Raw genomic sequence first — 25,601 nt, 5'->3', positions numbered from 1 at the left:
CGTGGCGGCCAATAGGTGAAACATCGAGTGGTTGGATGAGTCTCGTGTGTTTGGGTGTATATGTATCTGTGATTATGGATATATGTTGAAACAGGGCTGGAAATATAAGGAATATCTATGTTTGGAGATGTGTATGTGTGGTCTCTCTCATGGACGCACACTCGAGATTGGCACATATGCAGCTCAGAGGAAAACACACGGATTGAATCACAAACGTCTATCGGCGGCACACTTTAACTTCGTCGTAACTGCTCGCACTGGTCGCACTTTCTCTCTCTCTCTCTCCCTCTCTCTCTCTTTCTCGACCGTGGCGCCAAAGTGATGAAGGACCCCAGCCTAGCTGCCCGAACACTGCCTGCATAAAAATAGGAAATATGAGTCTTTTGTACAATATCTGATGGTTTTGAAGGTTGATAAAGTAAGTGTTATGTACGGGCATAAGTGGGGACAGCCCTGTGAAAAGGGTTGGGGAGAGAGGACCCCGGAAGTGAGCGGCGTGTTGTGACGTTGCGGTGTTGTCAGCCCGGGAGATGTGAAGAAACGAGTTGATCATCACGTCGTAGTCCGGGAGCTATTCTGACATAACATTTGCGACGAGGATTATGGATTCCCTTCTAGCACTCTTCCTCCGTTCTCCCGGGAGACCCGCCGATCCCATGGGGACGTTGGCTGGAGTCTTTTGAAACGTTCATAACGGCCGCCGGGCTTTCAGACGCTAGTGACGCTCGGAGGAAAGCCCTTCTGATTCACTCGCTCTGTAGCGAAGGACAGCGGATTTTTGGAACTCTCTGTGCCGCGCCTACATATGACAACTGTGTCAAGCTGCTACAGGACCATTTTTTGGCCCCTCAGAATGTCATGCTACTGCGAATTGTTTTCCGCCAACGGAAGCAGCAGGCAGGCGAATCCGTTCATCACTACGTGGCTAATTTAAAAGGGCTAGCCAGCCTGTGTAAATTTGCTGTGCTGGAAGACGAGCTGATACGCGATCAGCTAGCTGAACACACTAATAACCCGAAGCTCAGGGTTAAGGTGCTAACGATGCCAGATGACCTTACTCTGTCCAAAGCAGTGGATTTAGCATTCCACCTGGAGTCAGCAGCAGTGCTGGCAGCTCAGCTAACGCCCGCCTCTCATTCCCTCTCCCCCAGACCAATGCTATGAGCTCAAACAGTAGCACCGCATACAGATGCTCCTGACTCTGACTATGCTGATGACAACCTGGAAGTGAACTTTACAGCACGCCATGGTGCTACAGCACGCAAAGCCTGTAGTAACTGTGGCTCACCATCACATCAAAGGGGGGCCCCGAATTGCCCCGCTAAGGGACAGAAGTGTCAACGCTGTGGGAAGCAGAATCATTTTGCCCGCGTCTGTCGCTCTTCCCCTGCATCAGGCGGCCGATCTACACAACCCGTGTAGGCCAGCACCAACGATCATCCATACAGTAGCCACCAAAACCTGATAAGCAAAATCGTGTACAGTGGAGCTGGATGGGGCCTGTCTCCCACTGCTGGTGGATACGATGGCTTCCAGGTCACTGTTGAACGCTACAACAGTCTGTCGTCTCTTCCCACACTGGACGCTCACTGGTAGCGCCGAGGATCTGTATGGCTATGGACACTCAAAGATTAAGATGGCAGGCACGATCACGGTTGCTGTTCGTTACGGGACAAAGACTCTTCCCTCATTCACCTTTCAAGTGTCTCGACAGGGGGCTAATCTCATGGGTTGGGATTTGTTTAGCGAGCTGGGTTTCGCCATCCTGGACAGTGTGGGAGGCACCATCCTTTCTGTCATCTCGTCATGGCGCCAGAACTGGCCAGATCTGTTCAGTGGCGTGGGTTGCCTCCCCGCCTTCAACCATCAGCCTCTCCTCAGACCTGGGGTACGCCGGTCATTCAGCCCCTGCGCCGACTACCCCTCGCCCTGCGTGACCAAGTAACTGCCGAGCTGCAGAAACTCTCCGATGCAGGCATTATCGAGCGCATTGATGCCTCTCCCTGGATCTCAAACCTGGTGGTGGCGAAGAAAAAGTCTGGGGGGCTGCGTCCGTGCGTTGACCTCAGAGCGGTGAATAAGGCAGTAGTCCCGGACCGCTACCCGCTACCCACGGTGGAGGAGTTAGCGGCACAGTTCTACAACTCGTCCGTCTTTACAAAACTGGATCTCCGCCAAGGATACCGGCAGGTCCCTTTACACCCAGACAGCCGCAACCTGACAGCTTTTGTGACACACGATGGGGTGTTCCGCTACACCAGGATGCCCTTCGGCCTCAGCTCGGCCCCGAGTTGTTTTAAAAAAATTATGTCAACGATTTTCGCAGGCATCCCGGGCGTGGTGGTCTTCTTGGATGACATTGTGGTCCATGAGGCGACACCAGCCATCCATGACGGGCGACTGGCAAGGGTGTTAGATGTCCTCAGCAGTCACGGCCTCACTCTGAACAAAGATAAGTGCACGTTTGCCGCCCCTGTCATCGAGTTTGTTGGGTTCCGGTTGTCCGCCGCTGGCCTCAGCCCGCTACAGTCCAATGTGGAGGCCGTCCTCGCCTGTCGTCTTTTCTGGGGATGACGGCGTACTACTTGCGTTTCCTTCCTCGGTACTCTGAGACTACATCGCCGCTGCGCGAGCTCCTAAAACAAGACGCAGTCTGGCGGTGGACCCCGGCCTGCTCTGTTGCTATCTGCCAACTCAAGACCCAGCTCACCTCACCACCGGTGCTGGCATTCTTTGACCTGGAGAGTCCGACGTTCGTCACATGCAATGCGTCTAACACAGCAGTCGGGGCGGTGCTCTCCCAGATCTAAGGGGGCACGGAGCGCCCGGTGGCGCTCGCTTCTAGGTCACTCAACACGGCCAAACAGAAGTACCCAGTGGGCGAGCGCGAAGCGCTGGCCTGCGTCTGGGCATGTGAGCGATGGCATATGTATTTATACGGACGCCATTTCACTCTGAGACCACCAGGCTCTCACCTGAGGTGGTTGCCACAGGGTCTGTCGCAACTCGGGTGGTCATAGACTTTCTCTCATCCGTGTTCTCTCGGTGGGGCCATCCGAACGCTATCACCACGGATAATGGCCCACAATTCATTTCGGCGGAGTTTGCCGCCTTCCTGGAGGAGAAAGGGATCAGACACATCCGCACATCTTTTTACTACCCGGAAGCAAACGGCGGGGTCGAGCGTCTGAACCAGTCCTTAAAGAATGGGATCAGGCCCCACCTAGCAGATGGACTGCAGTTTTCAGCTGCGCTGCTCCGCACCCTCCTCCACTACAGAGCAACGCCACACTCAACTACCGGCAGTTCCCCAGCGCTCCTGATGATAGGCTGGGAACTACAGCTTCCTCTGAACCGGTTGCGGGCCCCAACGGTCACCACACCAGGGGTGACACCCTGCGACAGCACCAGAGTCACTGAGATGCAGCGTCAGATGAAACAGCAGTACGACAGGAGACGGAGGGTGAGGACACATGCGTTCACAACGGGGGACTGGGTCCGGCTTCGCCGGCCTAACCGGGACCACAAACTACTCACATTCTGGTCTGCACCGATGCAGATCGCCATCCAACTCGGGCCAGCCACTTTCAAGCTGACTGATGGATCACGGTGGCATGCTAGACATCTTCGGAAGGTGGCACCGCCCTCAAACGCCGACGCAGGTTTGGAGGACACAGCATCCATGTTTGAGGACTGTACCTTCCCTGATGAATCAGAATCAGAAATCCCTTTATTGTCATTGTACTCAAGTGTACAACGAGATTAGAGAGCTCCCCTCTCCAGTGCAATACAACAATAATTCAGATAAATATATAAATTAGATAAATAAGAGAATAGTTAGTGCAATGGAAAATAATACTGAATAGGATATATAAAAACACATCACGTTGCTGTTCTGCAAGGTAAGGGTGGGCGTGTGTGTGTGTGTGTGAGAGTTCAGAATGGAGATGGCTCTTGGAAATCCGGCCACTCACCTGAACAGCTGGAGGCTTGCCCTGGCCTAGAGGCCCGCCCAACTCGTGTGCGGATGAAGCCGAGGCATTTGAGAGACTATGTTTTAGATTAATGTACGGTTCGAGTATTGCCGGTTGGTGACAGGATATTTCAAGTGTTATGACGTAACCAGCATTGACTTCATCCAGTTCATGTAAGTTTGAATCTTTTATTACACACTCTATTCAGTGATTCTTTCAAAAGGGGTGGTAAATTTTAAGTACGGGCATAAGTGGGGACAGCCCTGTTAAAAGGGTTGGGGAGAGAGGACCCCGGAAGTGGGCGGCGTGTTGTGACGTTGCGGTGTTGTCAGCCCACGAGATGTGAATAAATGAGTTAATCATCATGTCGTAGTCCGGGAGTTATTCTGACATAACAGTAAGGAATTTCTTTGTGCATCCCTAAAAATAACGATTTTGTGTCTCTGGCAAGCTGGGAAAGACGGCCACCAGCGCTTGGAACCGAAGTGATGTCCGCCAAAATGACAGACTCAAACATGCCTATTAAGGGTTAATTTGTTGGATCATTCATGCTTTTTCAGGCTTTTTATTTTATTATTATTATTTTACTTCAACAAGTAGCCATTTTGAAATTATTGCAAACATACTGGCTGTTTGCATACTTACTATTAGCATGTTAGCATGCCATCATTTTTCATCCATCCATCCATCCATTATCTGTACTGCTTCTCCTCACTAGGGTCGCGGGGGTGCTGGAGCCTATCACAGCTATCTTCAGAAAGTAGGCGGGGGACACCCTGAATTGGTTACCAGCCAATCGCAGGGCCCACGTAGACAAACAAACATCCGCGCTCACACTCATACCTTGGGGCAATTTAGAGGGTCTAATCAACCTGCCATGCATGCTTTTTCCCGGAGGAAACCCACGCAGGCATGGGGAGAACATTCAAACTCCACACAGGAAGGCCGGAGCCGGAATCGAACCCTCGACCTCCGCATTGCGAGGCCATCGTGCAAACCAGTCGGGCCACCGTGCCGCTGCTTTGTTTTCTTTACTTTAAATTTCCATTTAAGTTTCATCGGTCTCATTCCCTGCATTTGGCTCCTCCTCCACATAAAACTCCTGACACCTACCTGCTGCTGCGGCCCGATCAGTGGGTCACTAAAAAGTTCACTTAAATACACCGAAACAAGATTATTTGTCAATGTCTGGACGAGCTGCAGCATGATAGATGTAACCCAAACGTGCTGCGGAAGGCCTCTGTGCACTGCTGAGGTCTGCGTTGTGTTGTTGTGGGTGCATGGTGGTGCAGAGAGAAATAGCACACTTTGTGGTTGTGGCTGAGATGGTTGTGCTTTAATCTCCTTTGCAAAATCAAATAGTCTTTTGACACAATTATGGAGTGAAATAATGAAATACAAGAGCTGAGCAGGCCGCCCTAGGGGTGGAACGGTCCGGCCCACCGGCCCGTCATTTTTGGGGCCTGGGTTGGGGACGTGACAAATTTACAAAAGGGCTTCATTCAAGCAAGCACAGAGGTGGTTCCGAGGCGGCCAAAAGTTCATCTCAGCCGAATCAGCGAAATGGGCAAATGTCAAAAATTGCCTCAGAACACACCAAAATCTGTGCATACTTTCTTGCATTGGGCACATTCGTAGAGCTGAAGAATGAAGATGGAGACAAAGAAGGAGGAGGAGGAGAAGGAGGACAGACGGCTTTATGTTGAGACTTTTTTTGTCATTCTGATTGAAATCATTCTGAATGAACATCTCTGGTAACTTGTTTACGTGTGTTAATCAGATCGGCCGTGTTACAGCTGTGTGACACACGGAGATCGATGTAAACATCAGGTGATTTATCAAGATGGAGTTCATTCATCTAATGAGCACAGTATTTATGATTGTTTTAACACTTATTAACACAGTGCTTTGATAAGTATAAGTTACTAGGACTTTAGAAATAGTTCTCACGGGTGATCTCTGGTAAGATGCTGCCATTTTAATGTGCGTCTACGAAGAAGTGCAACGCATTTGTGTTAAAACAGAGCATGCGCAGACCAGACGCAGCCTGGCTACTCCGATTAAATTGTGTACATATGACACTCGTTCGGATTGGGAAAAGGAATATACCACCCCTCTGAATCCGAATGAAATTCCATTTTTATTCCGATTGTGGTGTTTATAAGGAGCATTTCATTCCGTTTGGTCATTCGGGTCCTTTCTAATTAGCATACATGGCTTCATGTCAACCCGGCCGGAGAACAGAGGGGATGTCAAATAATAATAAGCCCATTATACGGTAAGCAGATTTGAATAGTAAATTAGCCAGCTAATGATCAATAAATAAACCTTTGCCGTTCTGCATGTACCATTAATACGGGAGCTGTAAACATTACACCTTCATCTTCCATCACATCAGCTCCAAACCTCTACACTACAATGACAGCTCACAGGCGATATTTATGGATTAATATGACAAAACCATAAAAGCTTACAATAAAATTATCATCCTCTCCTGCTCTGTCGACTGTGCATCATTATAAATCCCACTTGTGTAGCTCTGATCAGAGGATGGGAAAAAAATCTGTAATACCGTAAAATTATGAGGCCAAGAGTTTAAAAAGTTTTAAGACTCAAGAAGATGACACACATATCTACATGGGGCTCCACAAGTGACCTAAACTTGAAGGAATTGCTTTATTTGGTTTTGCCATAGATAAAGCCAAACGTTTCACATTGTTACTACTATTAGCTAGCATACCAGTTATTATTATGTTAGCCATTCTCTTTTGACTGAATAACCAAGTGAAGGAAAAGATAAATAAAAGAAAATGCTTTCTGGTTGAATGCTTTCTCAACCTTGCGTAATGTTAGCATCCCAAATATTAGCATTTTAGTAGTGGACTAACTCATTGTCATAAAGTGTGCAAGTTAGGAAATGCTAAGTTATTAAAGCACATTGTCTCAGTTGCCTTAGGATGATCAAAGCAGAGGAAAAATTCTTTTTTAATGACTTCACTCTCTCGTGGGTGTCTTATCCTTGATGAAATCGTCTTAGCTCCCCTGAACGCTACACCTTGGTTAATAAAAAAGAAGATAGTCCTAGTAGTGTCAAAAAGGTATTTATGACCCTATGATTTATGACCCCTATGATTTACGACCCCCAATAAAAGTGTTTATGACCCTAATAAAAGGTGTTTATGACCCCAATAAATATCTTCAGTTCATGCGCGACCTCCACAGGTTGTTGATGACGGAGACGGTATCTCATCACATCGTTAAACAGCGTAAGTATGGTGAGTACATGACCCACATTTATCTCATTTTCCCAATTTTCCAAAACATTTTGAAACGTCCCTGAAAAACCCGACCGACTCACAGCTATGACGTGTTGCACAAAAGATTCCCAAAGCGTTTGAAAAAGCGTCAAAGACATGACACGTACTTTTTGCATAAACAATAAAATTTTTATAATATAATAATATTCCCTTTATTAGTCCCACAATGGGGAAATTCGAGATTCGAACCCAGGCCTCCTGGGGAGACTGGGTCCTGAACGCGGCGCCTTAGACCACTCGGCCATCCAGTGACAGGGTCTTTATCATCAACATCAGGATTATATGTAATTGTTCTATTTATTATATCTACCCATCCATGGCTTCTGTAGCCAAAAAACGTTAACTTTCTCAACACATTACCCATTTTTTATTCAAAGTTAATATTCTGGATAATATATTCTTCAAAACTATCACGCTGATCACGGTTTATCATCAGGAGGAAGTTCTCATCTTCTGCAAGTCGCGCCGGTAAGTTCTGTACGAGCGCTAACTCCACCAGTAAGATCTCAGCAACGCGTTTGACCGTTTCTTTATTCGCTTTTACAGAACACAATTCCAACAGGTAGTGAATACAAGGCAAAAACGGTTTGTTGCAAAGGATCGGTATTATACGATCATAATGCATTCTTATGTAAAAATGACCCCCAAGATGAACATAGTTATGCAAACAACCCTGTCTTTTCTGATACCTTAGCAAAAAGCGATTGAGAATATAAAGAATTGCCGCTTTAACGACTATTACAACATCCATATCAACCCATCCCTTAGGAGGATCATCCCATGACATATGTTGTACAGCACCCTCGGGAATAGATGCAGGGCTAGGGTTTGGTTCGATCAGAGTATGAACCTTAGAGGAGTCATATTCGATGTTTGATAGCTCTTGATCGGACCAACTGGGTCGTTGTACCTCATCGTTTTGTGAAGATTCAGCAGATGATATGGGGGTCATCGGAGGGGTCGAAGGCGAAGTATCAGGACGGATCCATCCTCGATATGACGCTCGCTGGTGTTGTACGAGGATGGGACGGTAGTAGGTAAGGTTGCCGGGACGTCAAACCATGTAGAGAACGTTGGCATTGCCTGGTTCGCGCGTGATGGACCCGGCATCTCAACCTGGTCCTCGCCTACATTAGTAGGGGTGTCAGCACGGCTCCTGTCTGAAGTTGTAACGGTCTCTACATCGACAACTTTTTCAACCGTAGTCTGATCATGGTCGAATGTAGGTTCGTCCATACCGCTATCTGCAATACAAAGATACTTTTATTAAATATTATATAGATTTATAGAAATATAACTCATAAATAGTTGCATCGTTTACCTGAAGAGAGTTCTGCAATGTTGTTTTCGATCCGTTCAAGTACCCTGATGGGTGACACCCTTCTCGGGGTGTTGGTGTTCAGGGCCAGGAGGCGTCTTGTTCTGAGCATCTTCATTTTCATGAGGTGTAGGTATGGCTCTTCAGCTGGAAAAAAATGGCTTGTCTGTCTGGAGCTTGGTTTGGGCTTTACTTATATGGTTTGAGACAGGGGGAGGGTTAAATGACGTAGTTCGGCTGCCCAAATATAGGAGGCCCAAGGGGTACATGTCCTGGCTTGTATCGTTGGTAACATGCCGAGGCCTGTTTCTACAAAGGAATTCTTTGCCGTGTGGTTGGTAACATGTCTAGACTTGTTTCAGCAAAGGAAGGGGATGCTTTGCCACCCGGATGTCCAAATATAGACACGTTTCACAAAGGTAAGTATGTTTACTTTCCTTCTGTTTTTATATGGTTTGTTTAATAACCCGTCAGAATTTATTGGTTCAACGATTATATGATATATTATTATTTCAGACCCCCATTGAAAAGTAATAACAATGCATTAATGATTTGCAAATGTCGGTACAAAGGTCTTAACCTAGCTGCATGCTATTTCTTAACCCAGCTGGATGCAATATCTTAAACTCGGTGCTATATCTTAGCCTAACAGCATGCTATATCTTAGCATAGCTACATGCTATATCTAACCTAGCCGGATGCTATTTCTTATCAACATGGACTACAATCCAACATGACGACCACAGATGACTACAAAACAACATGGCGGATGCTGAGAACTACAAACCAAGATGGCAGCCGTACATGAAGTGACAGGAAATGGGAGGGGTTATGACATACCAGGAAATGGGCGGTGTTATGACGCACCTGGCCTTGGGAAAGGCCATGACGTTACCCGGACGTCGTAAATCATAGGGGTCATAAATCATGGGGCCATTAACACCTTTTATTGGGGGTCGTAAATCATAGTGGTCATAAATCATAGGGTCATAAATACCTTTTTGACACTACTAGGACTATCTTCTTTTTTGTTAATGTTTTATGATTCATAACTGATACTTTTGTGTTACTAAACCTTTGAGCGCAGATTATTCTGACATCATTAGACCTAGAAATGTGCGTGTCAGGATAACCGTGACTGCACATTTCATTCGCTTAGTAAATTGTATAGTGTTAGTTTGACACACTGTTGAACAGCGGTGGGAATTTTTTTTAAATTAAAAACAGCGGCTTGGGTATCCTTCGGTCATTCGTCAGTCTGACATTTTTTTCATGACAGTCCGAATCGAAATCGTCAGTTGGTAAGCCAGTCGTTTATTCCATCAGTTAAGTCCGTCAGAAGTAAAAAAAAAATAAAAAATTAACAAAATGGGCGTCCGTCAATGATATATGCGGCTAGTGACGATTACTCTGTCAGTGCTTAGTTGTTTTTAAAAAGTTTCTCGTCATCCGTCAATAATCAGCATATAGGGCATCCATCAGTGACTAACTGACAGACCAGTCTATCAGGCTGATGGAATGCCCTCCTGTGAGGTTTAGTGTACAGCAGTTGGTGTGATTGACAGCGCCAGTGTACAGTTAAGCTAGCTGTACAGCACTTTCGTACTGTGGAGAATTGATATTGCTAACTATTAAAGGAATATAAGAGTTGGAGCTTAACGTAGTTCATTAGATGTTGCTGCATCCTGTGTATGAAAGTGTGAGACTGTAAAGTGCTGAGCGTGTGACTGGTGGAGCGGAACAGGGTATGTGTTGCAAGAATGTGCCAGAATGGAATTTTTTAGGACAGACGGTGATAACCGCAAGGAGAGGACGGAGACGAGATAACTCAAGCCACAACCAGGAGGAACCACCACGTGATTCTTCAGGGGAAGAAAGACCAATAAGAGCAAGCTAAAGTTAACTGCAGTATACACATAGCCAATAGAATCATGCCAGGATGCCTTTGTTGCTGTGCCATTTGCATATTGTATAGTATGAATCGTTACTGGGCAACTCGGATGTAGAGTACGTCTGCTGGTGGCAACAGAGGCGTACCAAGTTGTATTGAGAGGGACCCGAGACCCAGGTGCATGTAGAAGTTTTGTGTATTAGGAATAAATCCACTCGTGCGTGAAAATGCCGGCTTCCTGATACCTTTCTATTGCAGAACGAGCGCGGATATTGTTGGATGAGTGAGAGTTGGGTAAAATCACAAATTGGAGTCAGATTACTAATTTGAGTTTACATTGGTTTAAAATTAAATTCTAACATTGATTTAAAGCTAAATTCCAACACTATGTAACTTAGTAAACTTATAGTTGATTTTAAACTCAAGTAAAGTAACTAAGTTACTTTTAACATCACATATTCAATAAATTAACTGAGTTACTTCTTCAAGGTCGCTGTGGCAACAATAATTAGCATGCCAAATGTTAGCGTTCAACCAATTCTCTCAAAAAGTAGCACCTGATTACAGAGCAATGTTTAAATCCGTATCAATCTGCATTAGCACCTTCGGTTCTCTCTCAACTGTTAGCATGTTAACACACATTTAAATGTACCTATGACAGAGCAGTATGCCACATCAGGTTGCTATCTTCCGGCATGTTAGCAAAGCAAGTCTGAGTGCGCTCCCAGCGCCAAAACACACACCAGAGTGAAAGGTCCTGCCAGGATATCCGAGAAGGGTCCGGCTGCAGCCGGGGCGTTACTGTTAGGGCACAAGAACGCCCACTGAGAAGGATCCAGTTAGCACCAGGGTGTTCCCAAAACGACTGTGTCGCGCAGTGGGCCTTGGTGATACGATCAACCTATTTTATGGTGTTAGATTTATGCCACAACTACATAAGCATAATGTCAAATACCGCTTCCGAAAACATGTTTTGTGCGTACAAAATGTGTCTCGCATGTAAAAGACCCACTAAGTGCTTTTATGTTTACGCTTCTCTCTCCTCTACTAAACAAAACACTGATTCACGCTTGCGATGCAAGCGTGACAATTGTGCCAGAATTCTTATCCAATCAGGAGTCGGACACTAGGGCTGTTTCTGATTGGCTGTTTACAGTCCAATTGTAACTCAGAGGAGAGGGAAAAAATAAATACAATCCAACTTTATTTATATAGCGCATTTTACAACAGCTAGAGTTGGAACAAAGCGCTTTTCCATATTGTGTAATATAAATACTGTAAGATGATTTATTTTTACGAGGATATCTATATTTGAAAAGATCTATTTTATTTCTTATTTCGGGGAATTATTGTTGTGTTGTATTGGCGGAGGGATATTGATTTAACGGAACGAGAGGGAAAATGGTGACGCGAGGGGCGGGTTGAGAGAAGTGAGCCGACGATTTTTCTGTTTTTCTAAATTATAGCTCAACTATTGCTGTTCGTTAACATCGCCTTAACATTTTTATTGCCAGATCTATAATGCTACACGACTCATCAAAGCGTCTGGTGAAAATAAACACTGATCTTTTAATTTAATTTACAAGTGAAGAGAAAATTCTATTACAAATTTTCGGTTGACAATGCAACGTTTGTACACAAGAGCAACAAACTTATAGGTACATAAAAATTAAGAAGCTCTGGTGCCCCCTACTGACAACACGAATTATGATCATATTCGTAAATAATTATAAAGTACTATTTGATTTGGCTGCTTTATAAAGTTAAACATGATCACATTTCTGCCAACATAAATAACTTCCTATGTATATTTTTACAGGATGAGTTGGATGACAGGTTTGGAATGCACACAACATCAGACCATCTCCAAACCCAAATGTTCCCAGTGGTCAACCCAATGTGATGTATTCACTGCCTGAACTCTCTGGAACGCGAGACTACCTTTCTCCAGTTGATAATGATAACCTGTAATTGTGCAGAACAAGATGTACATTTCGCCAGGCAATACCTTGTGATTCAGATGTCTACGAACTGTGCAACATCCTGATGACAGAGTTCAACTTGTCGATACCGTCTGACATGTATCAAGCCCTGGACCGGTATATATCTCTGAGAGAGAAGTTTAAAGCATTACTGTAAACCAGGGGTGTCAAACTCATTTTTGTCGTGGGCCACATCATCGCTTTGGCGTCCCTCGGAGAGCCGTTTGAACTACAAACCCAAATAAATTTTTGATTGCCTTGTAATTAACATATATCCGCAAAAAATTCATGGGGAACTAGTTTTGCAATCTCAAGCCAATAAACAGTTTGTTCAACTATTTTTAAATGTATTTTAAAGGTGGGATTGGCAACAAATCCTTGTAAAATCTCATCCATCCATCCATTTTACAAGACACTTCTCCACACAAGGGTCGTGGGGGGGGTGGAAGCCAACCCCAGCTGTCTTCGGGCAGTAGGCGTGGTACACCCTAACTGGTTGCCTGCCAATTCCTGGGCACACAAAGACAAACAACCACTCATGCTCACAATCACACCTAGGGACAATTTAGAGTGTCAAATGAACCGATCATACATGTCTTATATGTAGTTTAAAAAATTAAGACAATTTGAAAAAAAAAAAACATGTCAAGTCAACATACGATGTGCCTTCACGAGCCACATAAAATTATGTGGCCACCGCAGCTTGATTTTGACGCCAATTCTTTGGACTAAATCATTTATGTTTTGTACACATGAAGTGTGTTATCTTTGAAAAAGCTCACAATAAATGCTGAAAAACATTTCATATTTTTTTTTCAAGAATGTTAACAATTTCTTTAACAGTGATCAGAACACAAATGGCATTTGTAATTTTAAAAACAAAATCAAGTGCTTGTGCAATTTGCAAAAAGTGCAACATACAACAATTTGAGGAAGGCCAACCAATGACACTTATTTTACTTTTAAAAGTAACAGAGTAAGTAGTGCCTTTCAAAAACTGCACTGAACGGCAAAGGACTAAAAAGATAAATCGTGTCAAAAGTTAAAAGAAAAAAGTGCATTATCACAAAAAAATGTCCTAACCAATACGTCTATTGTACCAACGATTTTGTTTGAGTGTTTGTATCAAGGAGCAATCAGGGATCTCAAGACAACTGGCAACACTGTTTTCATGTCCTGCATGCTTTACATCTGTGGTCTTCAATCCTGTTCCTCGAGGGCCAGTGTCCTGCCTGTTGTCCATCTCTCCCAGCTGCAACACACCTGATTCAAATGATCAGATACTCACCAAGGTCTGCATAAGCTAGATAAAGACCCTGATCATTTGAAGCAGGTGTGTTGCAGCAGGGAGAGATGGACAATAGGCAGGACACCGGCCCTCCAACAGGATTGAAGACCGAGGCTTTACATGATATCCATTTCCCAACAGTTGCTAGCCAAAACATTATCAAATTCCGTACGGAAATCAGGATAACCGCTATATGTACAAGGCAGTTCAAGTGTTGCACCACAGGTATGACTTACAGGTCTTCTGTTAAGACCTGTCTGTCTATTAAATGACGCAATGATTTTATCAACAGCTATCACTGAAAATCTTGTACAGAAGCATAGGAGTTTCTCTGCCTTGGCTTGTTCAGCATTTTTTGCATATCGCTGTAAGTAAGTGAGTGTAACCTGCTCCATCTGAGTAAGAGAAACCTGAGAGGGCTCAAACAGCTGGGAGACCTTCCTTCCCGATGCCTGTTTTATTTGTACATCGCAATGACACTTTCTTTGTTAGGCAACAGCACTTTGACATGAACCATTTGTTTCGCGAAGCAATCTATTACATACTTGGCCTCCTGAAGAATGGCTTTGTGAGCCATTGTTTTAATAGCAACTTGCAAGCCTTCTTTTTCAGGTAATGTGTGAGAGCCCATTCTTGAGAAAATGTCCAGCAAGTCCTCTTCATCCGATTGGTCGCCAGTGCCGTTTCGTGCTCTCTCAACAACTAACTTCTCAATGGGAGAAAGGTAGTTGAGAAATGACATCATGAGATTATTGTCATCTACTGAATCGATACCAAATATACAGGCCAAAATAAATGATTGTGCCAACATTACTGGCACAACACCATAATCCATGATTAACCCTTTGACCCAAATAAGGCCCACTGCTTGCCATTCAAGTTCACCAAAATTAGGTGTCAATTTAGGAACTCGTTCAGTTTCTCCTTCACACAGTTCTAGAAATTGTTCCCAGAAGGCCGTGTAAACCTCTCGTGATACTCCTGCATCATCAAAGGCTATTTCATTTGCAAAATTCATTTTTACCTCTGAAAGCATTATGTTTTTGTCCATAAATGCTTGGATAAGATCTTTCATCACAAGCACTCTTCGCACTGTAACACATTGTATGTTCTCTTGACCCATTGAAGTCTCTGTTGAGTATGATGGGATGACGTCTTCCCAAAAATTCACAAGTGAAGAATCAATCATATTGTCCTCGACATCCTACATACATGCAAAAAGATTTACATTCACATCATCTTGAGCAATCCTAACTTGCTGTTAAAGTGTAAGTCAATCCAAGCATTTTCTTTCAAAGAATATGTTCTATGCACGCCCACTAGTCAAAGCCTGACATTCTGATTAATATTGTGTTTGTAGAAGATTGGTTAAGTAGTAAAATCCACCCGTTTTTATGCACTACAGGGGGCGGCCATTTTGTTGCTGTCAATGGAAAATGACATCACAGCTGCTCCGTGCTCAACCAATCATGGCTCAGCTTCAGAAAACAGGTGAGCAGTGATTGGTTGTTAACTGAACAACTGTGATGTCATTTTCAGCCAACGTAAGTGAGAAAATGGCCGCCCCCTGAGATGGGTAAAAACAAGTGCTGCTTAACTTATATTCCCCAAATGTAACATTAACCACTATGTCATGCTTAGACTAGTGAAGTTGCCTAGAACATACAATAATTAAATAATGTGAATTTTTTGCCTCGTAAAACAACATTGCGTTATATTGCAATTATTATTTTTAATTGCAATATAATGCAATAAAAAAGGAAAACTAATTGCGTTATATTGCAATTAGTATTGCATTATAATGCAATAGTATTGTGTTTTTTTGCCTTAACAATTGCAATATATTGCAAAGTAATGCATTATAACGCAATCTTAAATATTTTCCCGATGTCCCCTGGCGGGCTCCGTACTATTCCCTCTTCGTGTGCTGGTTTTCACCCACGAACTCCGATTGCGGAATAACACTCACCACTCCCAGGAAATAGAGTATTACAATAGGAATAGAATTGCCATTGCGAAGCAACTACCTTGGCGACATCTAGTCAATCAAAGATAATTGAAAAAAAATACATTTTTGAATTATTACTAAAACAATCAGAACACCGTGTTAGAATGCAGAAGACCCTTCTATAAACTGTGTTTGAGGTATTTGACATTACGCTTACGTAATTGAGGCATAAATCTAACGCCATAGAAAACAGGCGACACTGAAAAGTGGCTCGTGGTGTGAGGGGACGTTCCTGCTCTCAGAACGGGGCATTCCGGTTAAAAACCGCGAACGCAGATTGACCATATTATCCTGACAAAAGTCAGATGGCAGGACGGCATATCAGCCGTGTGAACATGAAAGCACAAATGGAGGTCGTGGTTTCTTTTTTCTTTTTGGGGGGGGGGTTATGGGGGTAGACTATATCTGTGAGCAGTGCGTGTATGGGTGTGTGTCTGCCTCCAAAGGTGGACGCCTCTTGCCCCATTTCAAGGTAGACTGGCTGGCGTAATTCATTCATCAGGGCTGCAGCAGAGACATCCATTTTTCTTGTTGTAGAGGTGGTGGACGTCCTTCAGGCTTCTGTGGACGTCACTTTGAAAAAGTCTGATGAGCACTACAGGAAATAAACGTCTCCTGTTGACAACACCACTCGTCATTTTCAATGTGACCTCAGACAAAAATGAGCATGTAGCATTTATTATAAGAACGCCATAGATACACGAGATTGTAAAAACATTTACGTCAGTTTTGTTTACGACTCGAATTTGGCTTGAGTGGTTTGGAAGAACAAGGGTATGTGATCCATTTAAGATTCTCTGAAGCATACAAATTTGGATGAGCCGCAAAGAAATTTAAAAATGAGCCAAAGGTTACAATCAATGGTAAGGTAGCAGCATCGGTCGTGGGATCGATTCCGGCTCCGGCCATCCTGTGTGGAGTTTGCATGTTCTCCCCGTGCTTGCGTGGGTTTCCTCCCACATTTCAAAAACATGCATGGCATGTTGATTGGACACTCTAAATTGCCCCGAGGTATGAGTGTGAGCGCGGATGGTTGTTCGTCTCTGTGTGCCCTGCGATTGGCTGGCAACCAATTCAGGGTGTCATCCGCCTCCTGCCCGAAGACAGCTGGGATAGGCTCCAGCACCCCTCGCGACCCTAGTGAGGAGACACGGTACAGAAGATGAATGGATGGATGGATATTATTTTGTGTTGTGGTGTGTTTTGTTTTGTTTGGTTACCCACAAGCCCCCAGCATCCTTGTTTTTTTTTTCATGTAAAAAAAATGTCAGAGCAATTTTAACGAGCATCAAAAATGAATGGATTTTTCATTATTCATTGCGCAGTCCACTTCCTCAGAGATTTTTAAAAGTAATTCCTGAGATAAGTACAGTATAACGTGCCCAAAGTACTAAATAGTGACAAAATTATTCAATTGTGGCCAAGAAAATACAACATTGTGAATCCTTACAAAACATCGATGACAAGTTGGTTGCAGACTAAATTGTCTTTGGTGTTCATAAAAACACCGTAGCCTATGTTATATCCGTTCAGGACTTTCTATTAAACAAAGACACTGGCTACGTTTACATGGACAAAATTGCTGTAATCCCTTCAGAGGTTGGATTAAAATTATGATCTGATGCACTGTTTTCATGGACACTACAAAAATGTAACCAATTAGGACGCACAAGTTCATACATCACACCTTCGATCGGAACAAATTATTTTGACTCGCAAATTGGCAAAACATACCAGTAATAATAGTGGAAGAAAATGAAGCCGTAGCAACTTCTGTGTCAACAAAACATTGCTTCTTTCATTTCTACTTTAAACTTTAATTCCCTTTTTTACCATTTGTGCTGTTACATTGAGTTGTTTTTCGTTTAAATATTTTCTTTTCATTTTAAGCTATTATTAGCTATTCAAATCATCCGGATAGTCATATAGCTCTTGAATTGGATTTCATTTTGTCATGTTATGGGTCAAATTGATTCATACAATACAATACAAATTTATTTTTAGAGCGCATTTCACAACAGATGGAGCTGTAACTAGAGTTTTAAATTTTATAGACAAATACTCTAACGCTTGTCCTGGATATCATTAAGCATCCGTCTTCTTATGCTTGGAAAAAACCTGCTGGCAGATTTAGATTTTCAAATGTGTGTGTGTGTGTGCTTGTGTGTTTAATATTCAAACATAATGAGACAAACAGCTACTATGTTAGATATCATTTCCCGTTGTTTCATTGCATGTCAAATTGACCCATAAAATTCCAGAAAATTTTTTTCAAATGTACAATTATTTTAGGATAAAACTATTGTTTTCTTTTAATCTATGGACAGTTACTGAGAGGTGTGGTCTTGGATGTCATGTTATCTTTCGGGTCAAATTGACTAGAAAAATGTAAGAATAGAACTGTATTTTGCAAGACTTATATTTGTTCTTTAAAAAAAAAATCGATTAATGCTTTTTGAGTTTGCATAGCAACTGTTCGCAAGCTCTCATTTGATACGGCAGCAGTTCTTCTTCATTAGCGACTTTGAGATGAAGATGTACGATGGGAGCTCTTAATTGTGAAAGCAATACGCTCGCCTGAACCCGCCATGGCGTTAATTGATGCGGAATTAGCCTCTACGCCTTCAGCTCAGAGCACATTAGCCGCCAATTATGTCGGCTGCATATAAAAAAAAATAGTGTGGATTAATTGGGAGTCATTTAACACTCCTGGAGGAAGAAATGAGGACATGCTTAACCCTGAAAGTACCATCACAAAAATGTTTGCGTTTTAGAATTCCTTGAAAAGATTATTTTCTTCATTAATGAGCTCTCCAGATTTGTAGGGGTGCTTTGAAGGCTCAGCAGCAGGCTCCAAAAGATTGTTAGTCAGCATGTAACCCGTTGGAAGCGCATCCTGAACTTCTTCACACGGACGCGGGAAGCGTCCGGAATAAATACTTCCCGCGTCCGTCCTAGGACTGGCTAACGAGAGGACGAGCAAGCGATGAGCCCGCAGGAAGAAACCGAACAAAATGAGGTCACGTTAGCCACGCCACAACAAGATCACGCTACGTCAGCCCTTTCAGTTGCCCATTTGGCCTGGAATGATGAGAACTTACATAAGGGATGCAAAAACTGTCAAAATCTGACCTTTTGGTTTTGTTTGTCAGTTTCCTATTTGGTCTTGACAAGCCATGACCCCAAAAAAGGTCTGGAAAAGAAAGGAAACTTACCACTTGGGTTTGAAGTGGCCATTTTTGGCTCATTTTGACCCTTTCCATTGGGTGCTTGAAAGATGAGCTTGTCTTAGAGGTTTTGTCTAATGTCTGTTTGATTTTAACCAGGTATACAAAACAGATGGATGATGCAAAATGCCTTAGAATTAGAGTTTTAGAAATTTGGCCTTAGAGTTTTAGAAATTTGGCCTGCGACGGCTTCAATTGCATTTGACGTCATAAAATGACACCGTTTGTCTCCATCTGGTCTCTAGGCGAGAGCACTTGCACTGCAGTGCGTAGTTGGTGCGGCACACCTTCTTTGTCATCTTCTTTTTCGTCCTCGTAAGCATGAGAGCTTTTAGCGGCGCAAACGCTCCTAAATGTAAAGCCATTGACTGCTAGTTAAAACAAAGCACCCACACCCTCACACAATGTCAAAATGAGCGGATGCTGCATCAGCAGTCTGTACGCAAGCCACGGTCTTGTCATTGCCATTATGGCGTGACGAATGACACTTGACTGGCGCTCGGTTTGTTAGCATATTGCATGGTCCTAAGTAGCCTAAAATGGCAGCACGGTGGAGGCATGTAAACAACAAGCCTGCACATTTGTCCTTCATCACGGGACACACGTGATGCAATGGAAGCTGCAACTGGACCAAAGGTTCTTATAGTTAACAAAAAAATTACTAAAACTAAAAACAAAACAAAACAAAAAAACATTTTTGTTAATGAAATAAAAATGAATATGTTTTTAAAAAAGAGAAAATAAACAACAAAAACATTTATAAAGCTTAGTAGAACCAAGTCGTTTTGTCAAGTATATAGAAATGTAATAGAATCAACTGTTTTTAATTATGAAATTCACATTGTGTATCGCAGCAAACTTTATTTTCTTGTAAAGAAACAAAGCTAAATTGGTTTAAAAAAAAACACATCTCTGCTCTAATGGAATTTTGACAACATTTATTCCGCAGACCTCAAAAGTCAAAGTCAAAATTCAGGAATGCATTGTGAAAACCAACAAATACCATTTTCCTTGTCTGTCTTTGTTGTTTTAGGCTTTTGTTTCATGCTTTTCCTTTTGTTCCTTTGTGTCTGTCTCATTAAGATTATTGTGGCCACTTGTGCTTGTGGTTCAATCGGCACCCTCCAAACCTTTGTGTCTGGTCCAGGTGTTACTCGTTGTCTCGTCAATTTGTTTGTATTTCGTTTAGTTCCCTGGTTCCTTTCACTGTTTGCTACTGTGAAGTGTCTGTTTTCTGTGCCTCATCTTGTTTCGTTGTTCACAGTAGTGATGGGCAAATGACGTTTTTACAAACCACTGAAGCAATCAGTTCAAAATGGTTTGAAGCTTCAAGGCTTCAGTGATATCTGCTAGTGAAAAACTAGAACTGCAGTCAAATACTACAGAGGCTTTTAGACAGTAAAACACACACGGAAACAATGATTGGATACCTGGTTCTTTATACGAAAAAACATGTTTTTGTGTATTGTGGCAGTTTTTGAGTAAAGAAAAAAAACAAGCAAATGGCTCATACCTTGTTTAATGTCAAGCTAAGAAATGTGAATGTCATTTCATGCTTTTTACCTGAAGTCTTAAGTAAACAAAATTGTCCAACAATGTTATGCTAAGAATCCACGACTCATATGTTAAGACACTAAAGTATAAACATTTCTACATACACAATGTATCAAAAACTATGGCTCAGGCAAATTATATACATTTCAAAGATTTTTATTTAAGAATATTATTTTTTTCCACAGACTTTGGATTTACATGGTTTCATTTTAGGGTATACCAGAGTCCATTTAGAGAATGAAACAGTTATTGCTTTGGACGTCACAGGTCACGTGTTTTTCTCCAGACTGAATGGAGCGGTGGAACAGTGTTCCGAGGCAATTTTATTGTGTTTGAAATGTGCGCTGGAGCTTTGGTTTCAGAGTGCCCATCACTAGTTCACAGTCTATGTCAAAATCAGGTCTAAATTCTTTTGCTAGTGTTTATTTTGTTACTTTATCCATGTTTTGAAATTTAGTATGTTTGTTTATCCTCTTACGTTGTGTGCCTTTTAATTTTCCTTTGAAAATGACCGTAAACTTTTTATTTTTTGCAGAGAGAGCGGGTTGAAAACACTCCCTGACTTGCTTCCCTGCATTTGGGTCTTCCTCCCCTACAAAAACCTGGAAAACATTTCTACGCAGCCTTGATAATCTCATAAAAATGAACGAACCTGTTCTAAAAAAAAATAAAATGAATTTATGAGGAGTGGCACGGTGGACGACTGGTTAGCACAATGGCCTCACAGTGCAGAAGTTGTGGGATTGATTACGGCACCGGCCTTCCTGTCTGGAGTTTGCATGTTCTCCCCGTGCCTGCGTGGGTTTTCTCCGGGTATTACGGTTTCCTCCCACATTACAAATACATGCCCTGCGATTGGCCGGCAATCAGTTCAGGGTGTACCCCGCCTACTGCCTGAAGACAGATGGGAGAGGCTCCAGCACACCTGCGCCCCTCGTGAGGAGAAGCAGTTCAGAAAATGGATGGATGAAATTAAAAAAAAACTTGAATGTAAAAAAAAAAAAAATAAATAAATATTACAACCCCGAGCTGGACATGATTCATTGTTACTTGCAAATCATGCATCATTGCTGGACATGATGCATCATCAGTGGACATGACACATTGTCACTGGACATGCTTCACTGTCAGCATGATTTATTGTCACATGACAGAATGTACCCTTGCTCATCAGTGGCCAGGATTCATCATAAGATGGTGTGATTCTTTGCTACATCATGACTGATACATTGGTCGTGATGCATTATCACTGGATATGTTGCATTGTCACTGAATATGACAAATTCTCACTGCATGATGGATCGCCACTGGTCATGATGTTTTTCATGTGCACTGAATTTCTCAAACAAGTGAATGTAACAGCACACACACAAACACACACTTACTTGCTTTTTTTGTTAGTTTTTTTTCTGATATCAGATATATTTTTTGATCAGGAAACTAGTGACATTAGTGACAATTTTCTTTTTATGCATTAATTTTTGCGAAATTAGGAAATAAGTGACGACTTGAAAAACGCCTACTTTTAAGGAGGAATATGGCCACGTCCCCTTCCGGTCTCTCCATGTTTCACTCCAGTAATTGAAGGGAACAAAACTCTCCGTTGGAAATCATTGTACTTTTATTTCTTGTAACGGCCAAAATCTGTGATCAATTGGCCCAAAAATTCATGTGGACATCCCCACCTATGACCACTTCAACATATCAAAAGGATTAACCTCTCTGTGGCTGATTTATGTGAGAATGAGGAACTTTGGAAGTGAGCAGAGGTACGTAGACATTTGTTGGGGGGAGCGCACACTACTTCTTTGAGCAGTGACGCGCTTAAGCAGCCCGACTAAAAGCAAAACACCAAACTATTGTGCAGACCGCTTTTATACTTTCACAGGGTGAAAGAGTAGTAATGTGGATTTGTATTTTGGTGGCGATCAGAAGCCGTTTTGGACAACAGAACTGACAAAGCGAGAAAGCGCTTTGTGGCGGCTCCAGCTGTTGTTAAATGTGCTATATAAATAAAGTTGAATTGTATAGCTGTGACGTCGACGGCTGAAACCAGAAAAAAAATAATAGTGGGGAGCATTTTTCTTTTTTACATGCAAACGTATAATACAGTGGAACCTCGGTTCTCAAACGACTCTGAGGTCGAACAAATCGGAGTTCGAACAAAAAAAAAGAGAAATTCTTGCTTCGCAGTTCGAACAAACATCGGAGTTCGAACGCCGGTATGTCGCGTGAGTGCGCATGCGAGGGTGGGGGCTGAGCGGCCAATTGACCAATGGGCGTCGAGTGAGGACGTGCTACGTGCTGCAAAGTGTTTTTAGCCCCTAATCATGGCTCCCAAGAAGGTCGGTGGAAGAAATAAAGATACTACCAGCGAAAAAAGAAAAATAGTGCGTACAACTGTCGCATTTAAGAAAGGAATCATAGCAAAATATGAAGGAGGTGTGCGAGTGTCTGATCTGGCTAGGGAATACAGCATGGCGAAATCTACGATCAGTACGATACTAAAGAATAAGGAGGCTGTGAAATCTAGTGATGTGGCTGTGGGAGTGAGTGTGTCATTGGATAGATATTTTAAGAGAATAGAACATCCTGTAGCCGAGTCATCCGCAGCAAAGAGATTTGAACGTGAGAGCACCCCTCAGACAGAAGAGCTCCCCGAAGTTTTTATGGAAGGGGACTCTCCTTTCAGTCAATAATTCCCCCCCCCCACCGTCCACCTGCGCCTTCTGCTGACCAGCACAAAGGTAAAAAAAATCCTATTCATAATTCTTTTCTTTATCTTTTTTTTTTTATTTTTACACGTTCATGTTAGCGTAATCTTTCGTACGGAAATGCATGCATAAAATAATGTATAAAATACTAAAAAGGTAAAAATTCAGGGTGTTGGAATGGATTAAAACGATTTACATTATTTGTAATGGGAAAAATGGTTTCGGAATTCGAACGATTCGCTTTTCGAACAGGGTTCTGGAACGGATTATGGTCGAGAACCGAGGTTCCACTGTATAGCTTAACATCAATGAAGCGTCCCTTTAAAACAAGTAAACTAGATTTGATTTCTATTGCTCTTAATCACAAAAAGTCTCAAAGGTCTTCACATAACCACAGTATACAAATATTAAGAACATCCACAGATCTCAACCCCGAGGAGGGCAAGGAAAAACCCCACCTGGGAGAAATGAGCAACCTTGAGAAGGCGCCGCAAATGGTTGGGGGGTCCCCCTTTCACGATGACCAATCAGCAATGAATGCTGAGTGGTCAACATTTCACACAATATAGTGCTATAAGTACAATGTTGGCTCGCATAAAATCAGAGTCCATTTCATAAAAGGAGCGCTGCAGGAAGACGCCTTCGGAGAAGTGATTCCTCCTCAAAACCAGGCTCGGTTGGCCAATGAAGAAATCTCCATAACATCGCCTCTGAGTAGATGGTCCACCTCAGATCTTGACCTAATCAGTTGAAGCAGCGTCGCCTAGCCCCCTCTCTAAGTCGGCGGAGGAGGGAGCTGGAAAAAGAGAAGATGCGGCAGTCAAACAGGCCAACATATAGTTAATCTAAATGCTAGACTCTGCAAAGAAGTCTTAAGTGGAGTTTAAACATTTATTAAACATACGGTAACACTTTTTAAGAAGTACTCGCTAGTAATAAGCAATAGCTAAGCATTTGTAAATACTGAAGTCATCATTTATAAAGCACATTTCTGATTAATAATCATTTGCATTTATTTTATAAATACCTTTATCAATATGAAATAATTCACAGTGATTTCATGCATCATTTAGATAAATGTTATCGACAGAACAAAGGTAATGTTGAGATTCACATCACATCACATTAAAACCTGCAAAATCATTCAGTGTGCAACTGCATACTGTACTAAGATATCAGGAAAAAAAAAGAATCAGGTGGTACCTTGCAAAATAATTACGGGTAACGCTTTAGAATGAGGTATTTATGCAATGTATATCTGCAAATGATTATTCATGTCAGAGATATGCCTTATCCTCACAAGGGTCGCAGGCATGCTGGCAGTAGGCGGGGTACACCCTTGGACTGGTTGCCAACCAATCGCAGGGCACACAAACAAACAGCTACTCACGTTCACAATCACACCGAGGGCCAATTTGGGGTGTCCAATCAACCTGCCATGCATGTCTTGTCTTGGAATGTGAGAGGAAACCGGACTACCCGGAGAAGACATACTCAGGCACGGGGAGAACATGCAAACACCACAGGAAAGCCCGAGCCGGAATCGAACCCTGTACTGTAAGTCTTTTGTGCTAGCGAGTCATCCACAGTTCCTCAGTGTAGCTAGTTCTTGCGAATGCTGCCGACAGCAGTCACCAATACTTGGGGTGCACTCTTGTGGCTGTAAAGTAAATGGCATACATAACGGACAACATTTTTTGGTGAATTGCATCCTTGTCGGTCCTCTCATCACAATGTCATTTCTGTAAGGTTTATATTAGAGTTCATTATTAGAGTGTTGTGTTATTCGTGAACTAAGTTTTGGGTGAATGATGGCTTTAAGCATGGCTGACAGAATTTTCTTCTGTGTGAATTTTGTGTGCATTTCAACTCTGGCTAGTTGAATTTTCTTGTATTTTATCTTTGATATTTTTTTTCATTTTGACTAGGGAAACAAATTCCAATATCAGCTGATATGAAATACTTAATGTATATCACGATAAATTAAAAAACAAAAACAAAAAACAAACAAACAAAAAAAAAGATAAAAAACGACCACTTGAAAGTCTGCATTATAGCGAGAAAGGTTTTATCTTCAAAGGCTGACGCAATGCTTGATTAGAAGTGCATGCTGTTGATTTATTAGCCGCACATACTTATTAGCCCGGCGTGGAGGGGATGCATAAATTCATCAGTTGTCGCCGCTGATGATGCGGAGCGGTGTCGGCATGGAAGAACAGCGTAGAGCCGGAGCGTCACGCCGGGCACCTGATTGCCAAACTTCCCGCATGGCTGAGCAGCGGCGTCCATTATCGTTCGTTATCAACACTGAGAGGCGAGGAGGGGGCA

General features: G+C 42.7%; 1 protein-coding gene across 1 annotated transcript; it reads right to left on the bottom strand.

The window, feature by feature from the left end:
* Positions 1-6,604: 6,604 nt before the first annotated feature.
* On the bottom strand, positions 6,605-14,335 carry LOC148344770 (uncharacterized). The gene is made up of 3 exons (XM_088307050.1): positions 14,316-14,335; positions 8,613-8,756; positions 6,605-8,535 (listed from the first exon to the last, which is right to left on the bottom strand). The coding sequence occupies exons 2-3, from the start codon at positions 8,731-8,733 to the stop codon at positions 8,240-8,242; spliced, it is 417 nt and encodes a 138-aa protein (XP_088163176.1). The 5' UTR covers positions 8,734-8,756; positions 14,316-14,335; the 3' UTR covers positions 6,605-8,239.
* Positions 14,336-25,601: the final 11,266 nt, after the last annotated feature.

Source organism: Idiotropiscis lumnitzeri, chromosome 1 (assembly GCF_059441095.1).
Source record: "Idiotropiscis lumnitzeri isolate Australia: NSW breed Sydney's pygmy pipehorse chromosome 1, RoL_Ilum_1.0, whole genome shotgun sequence".
Classification (NCBI taxonomy): Eukaryota; Metazoa; Chordata; class Actinopteri; order Syngnathiformes; family Syngnathidae; genus Idiotropiscis; species Idiotropiscis lumnitzeri.
Note: the sequence above shows the minus strand (reverse complement) of the source record. Positions and strands in the feature narration are given on the sequence as shown.

What these genes read in the sequence shown, in the direction of transcription:
- LOC148344770 (XM_088307050.1), bottom strand. Translation starts at nt 8,733, where the DNA reads ATGAAAATGAAGATGCTCAGAACAAGACGCCTCCTGGCCCTGAACACC. An exon ending in CATTGCAGAACTCTCTTCAG is followed by an intron (nt 8,536 to 8,612) that starts GTAAACGATGCA and finishes TTTGTATTGCAG; the next exon opens with ATAGCGGTATGGACGAACCT.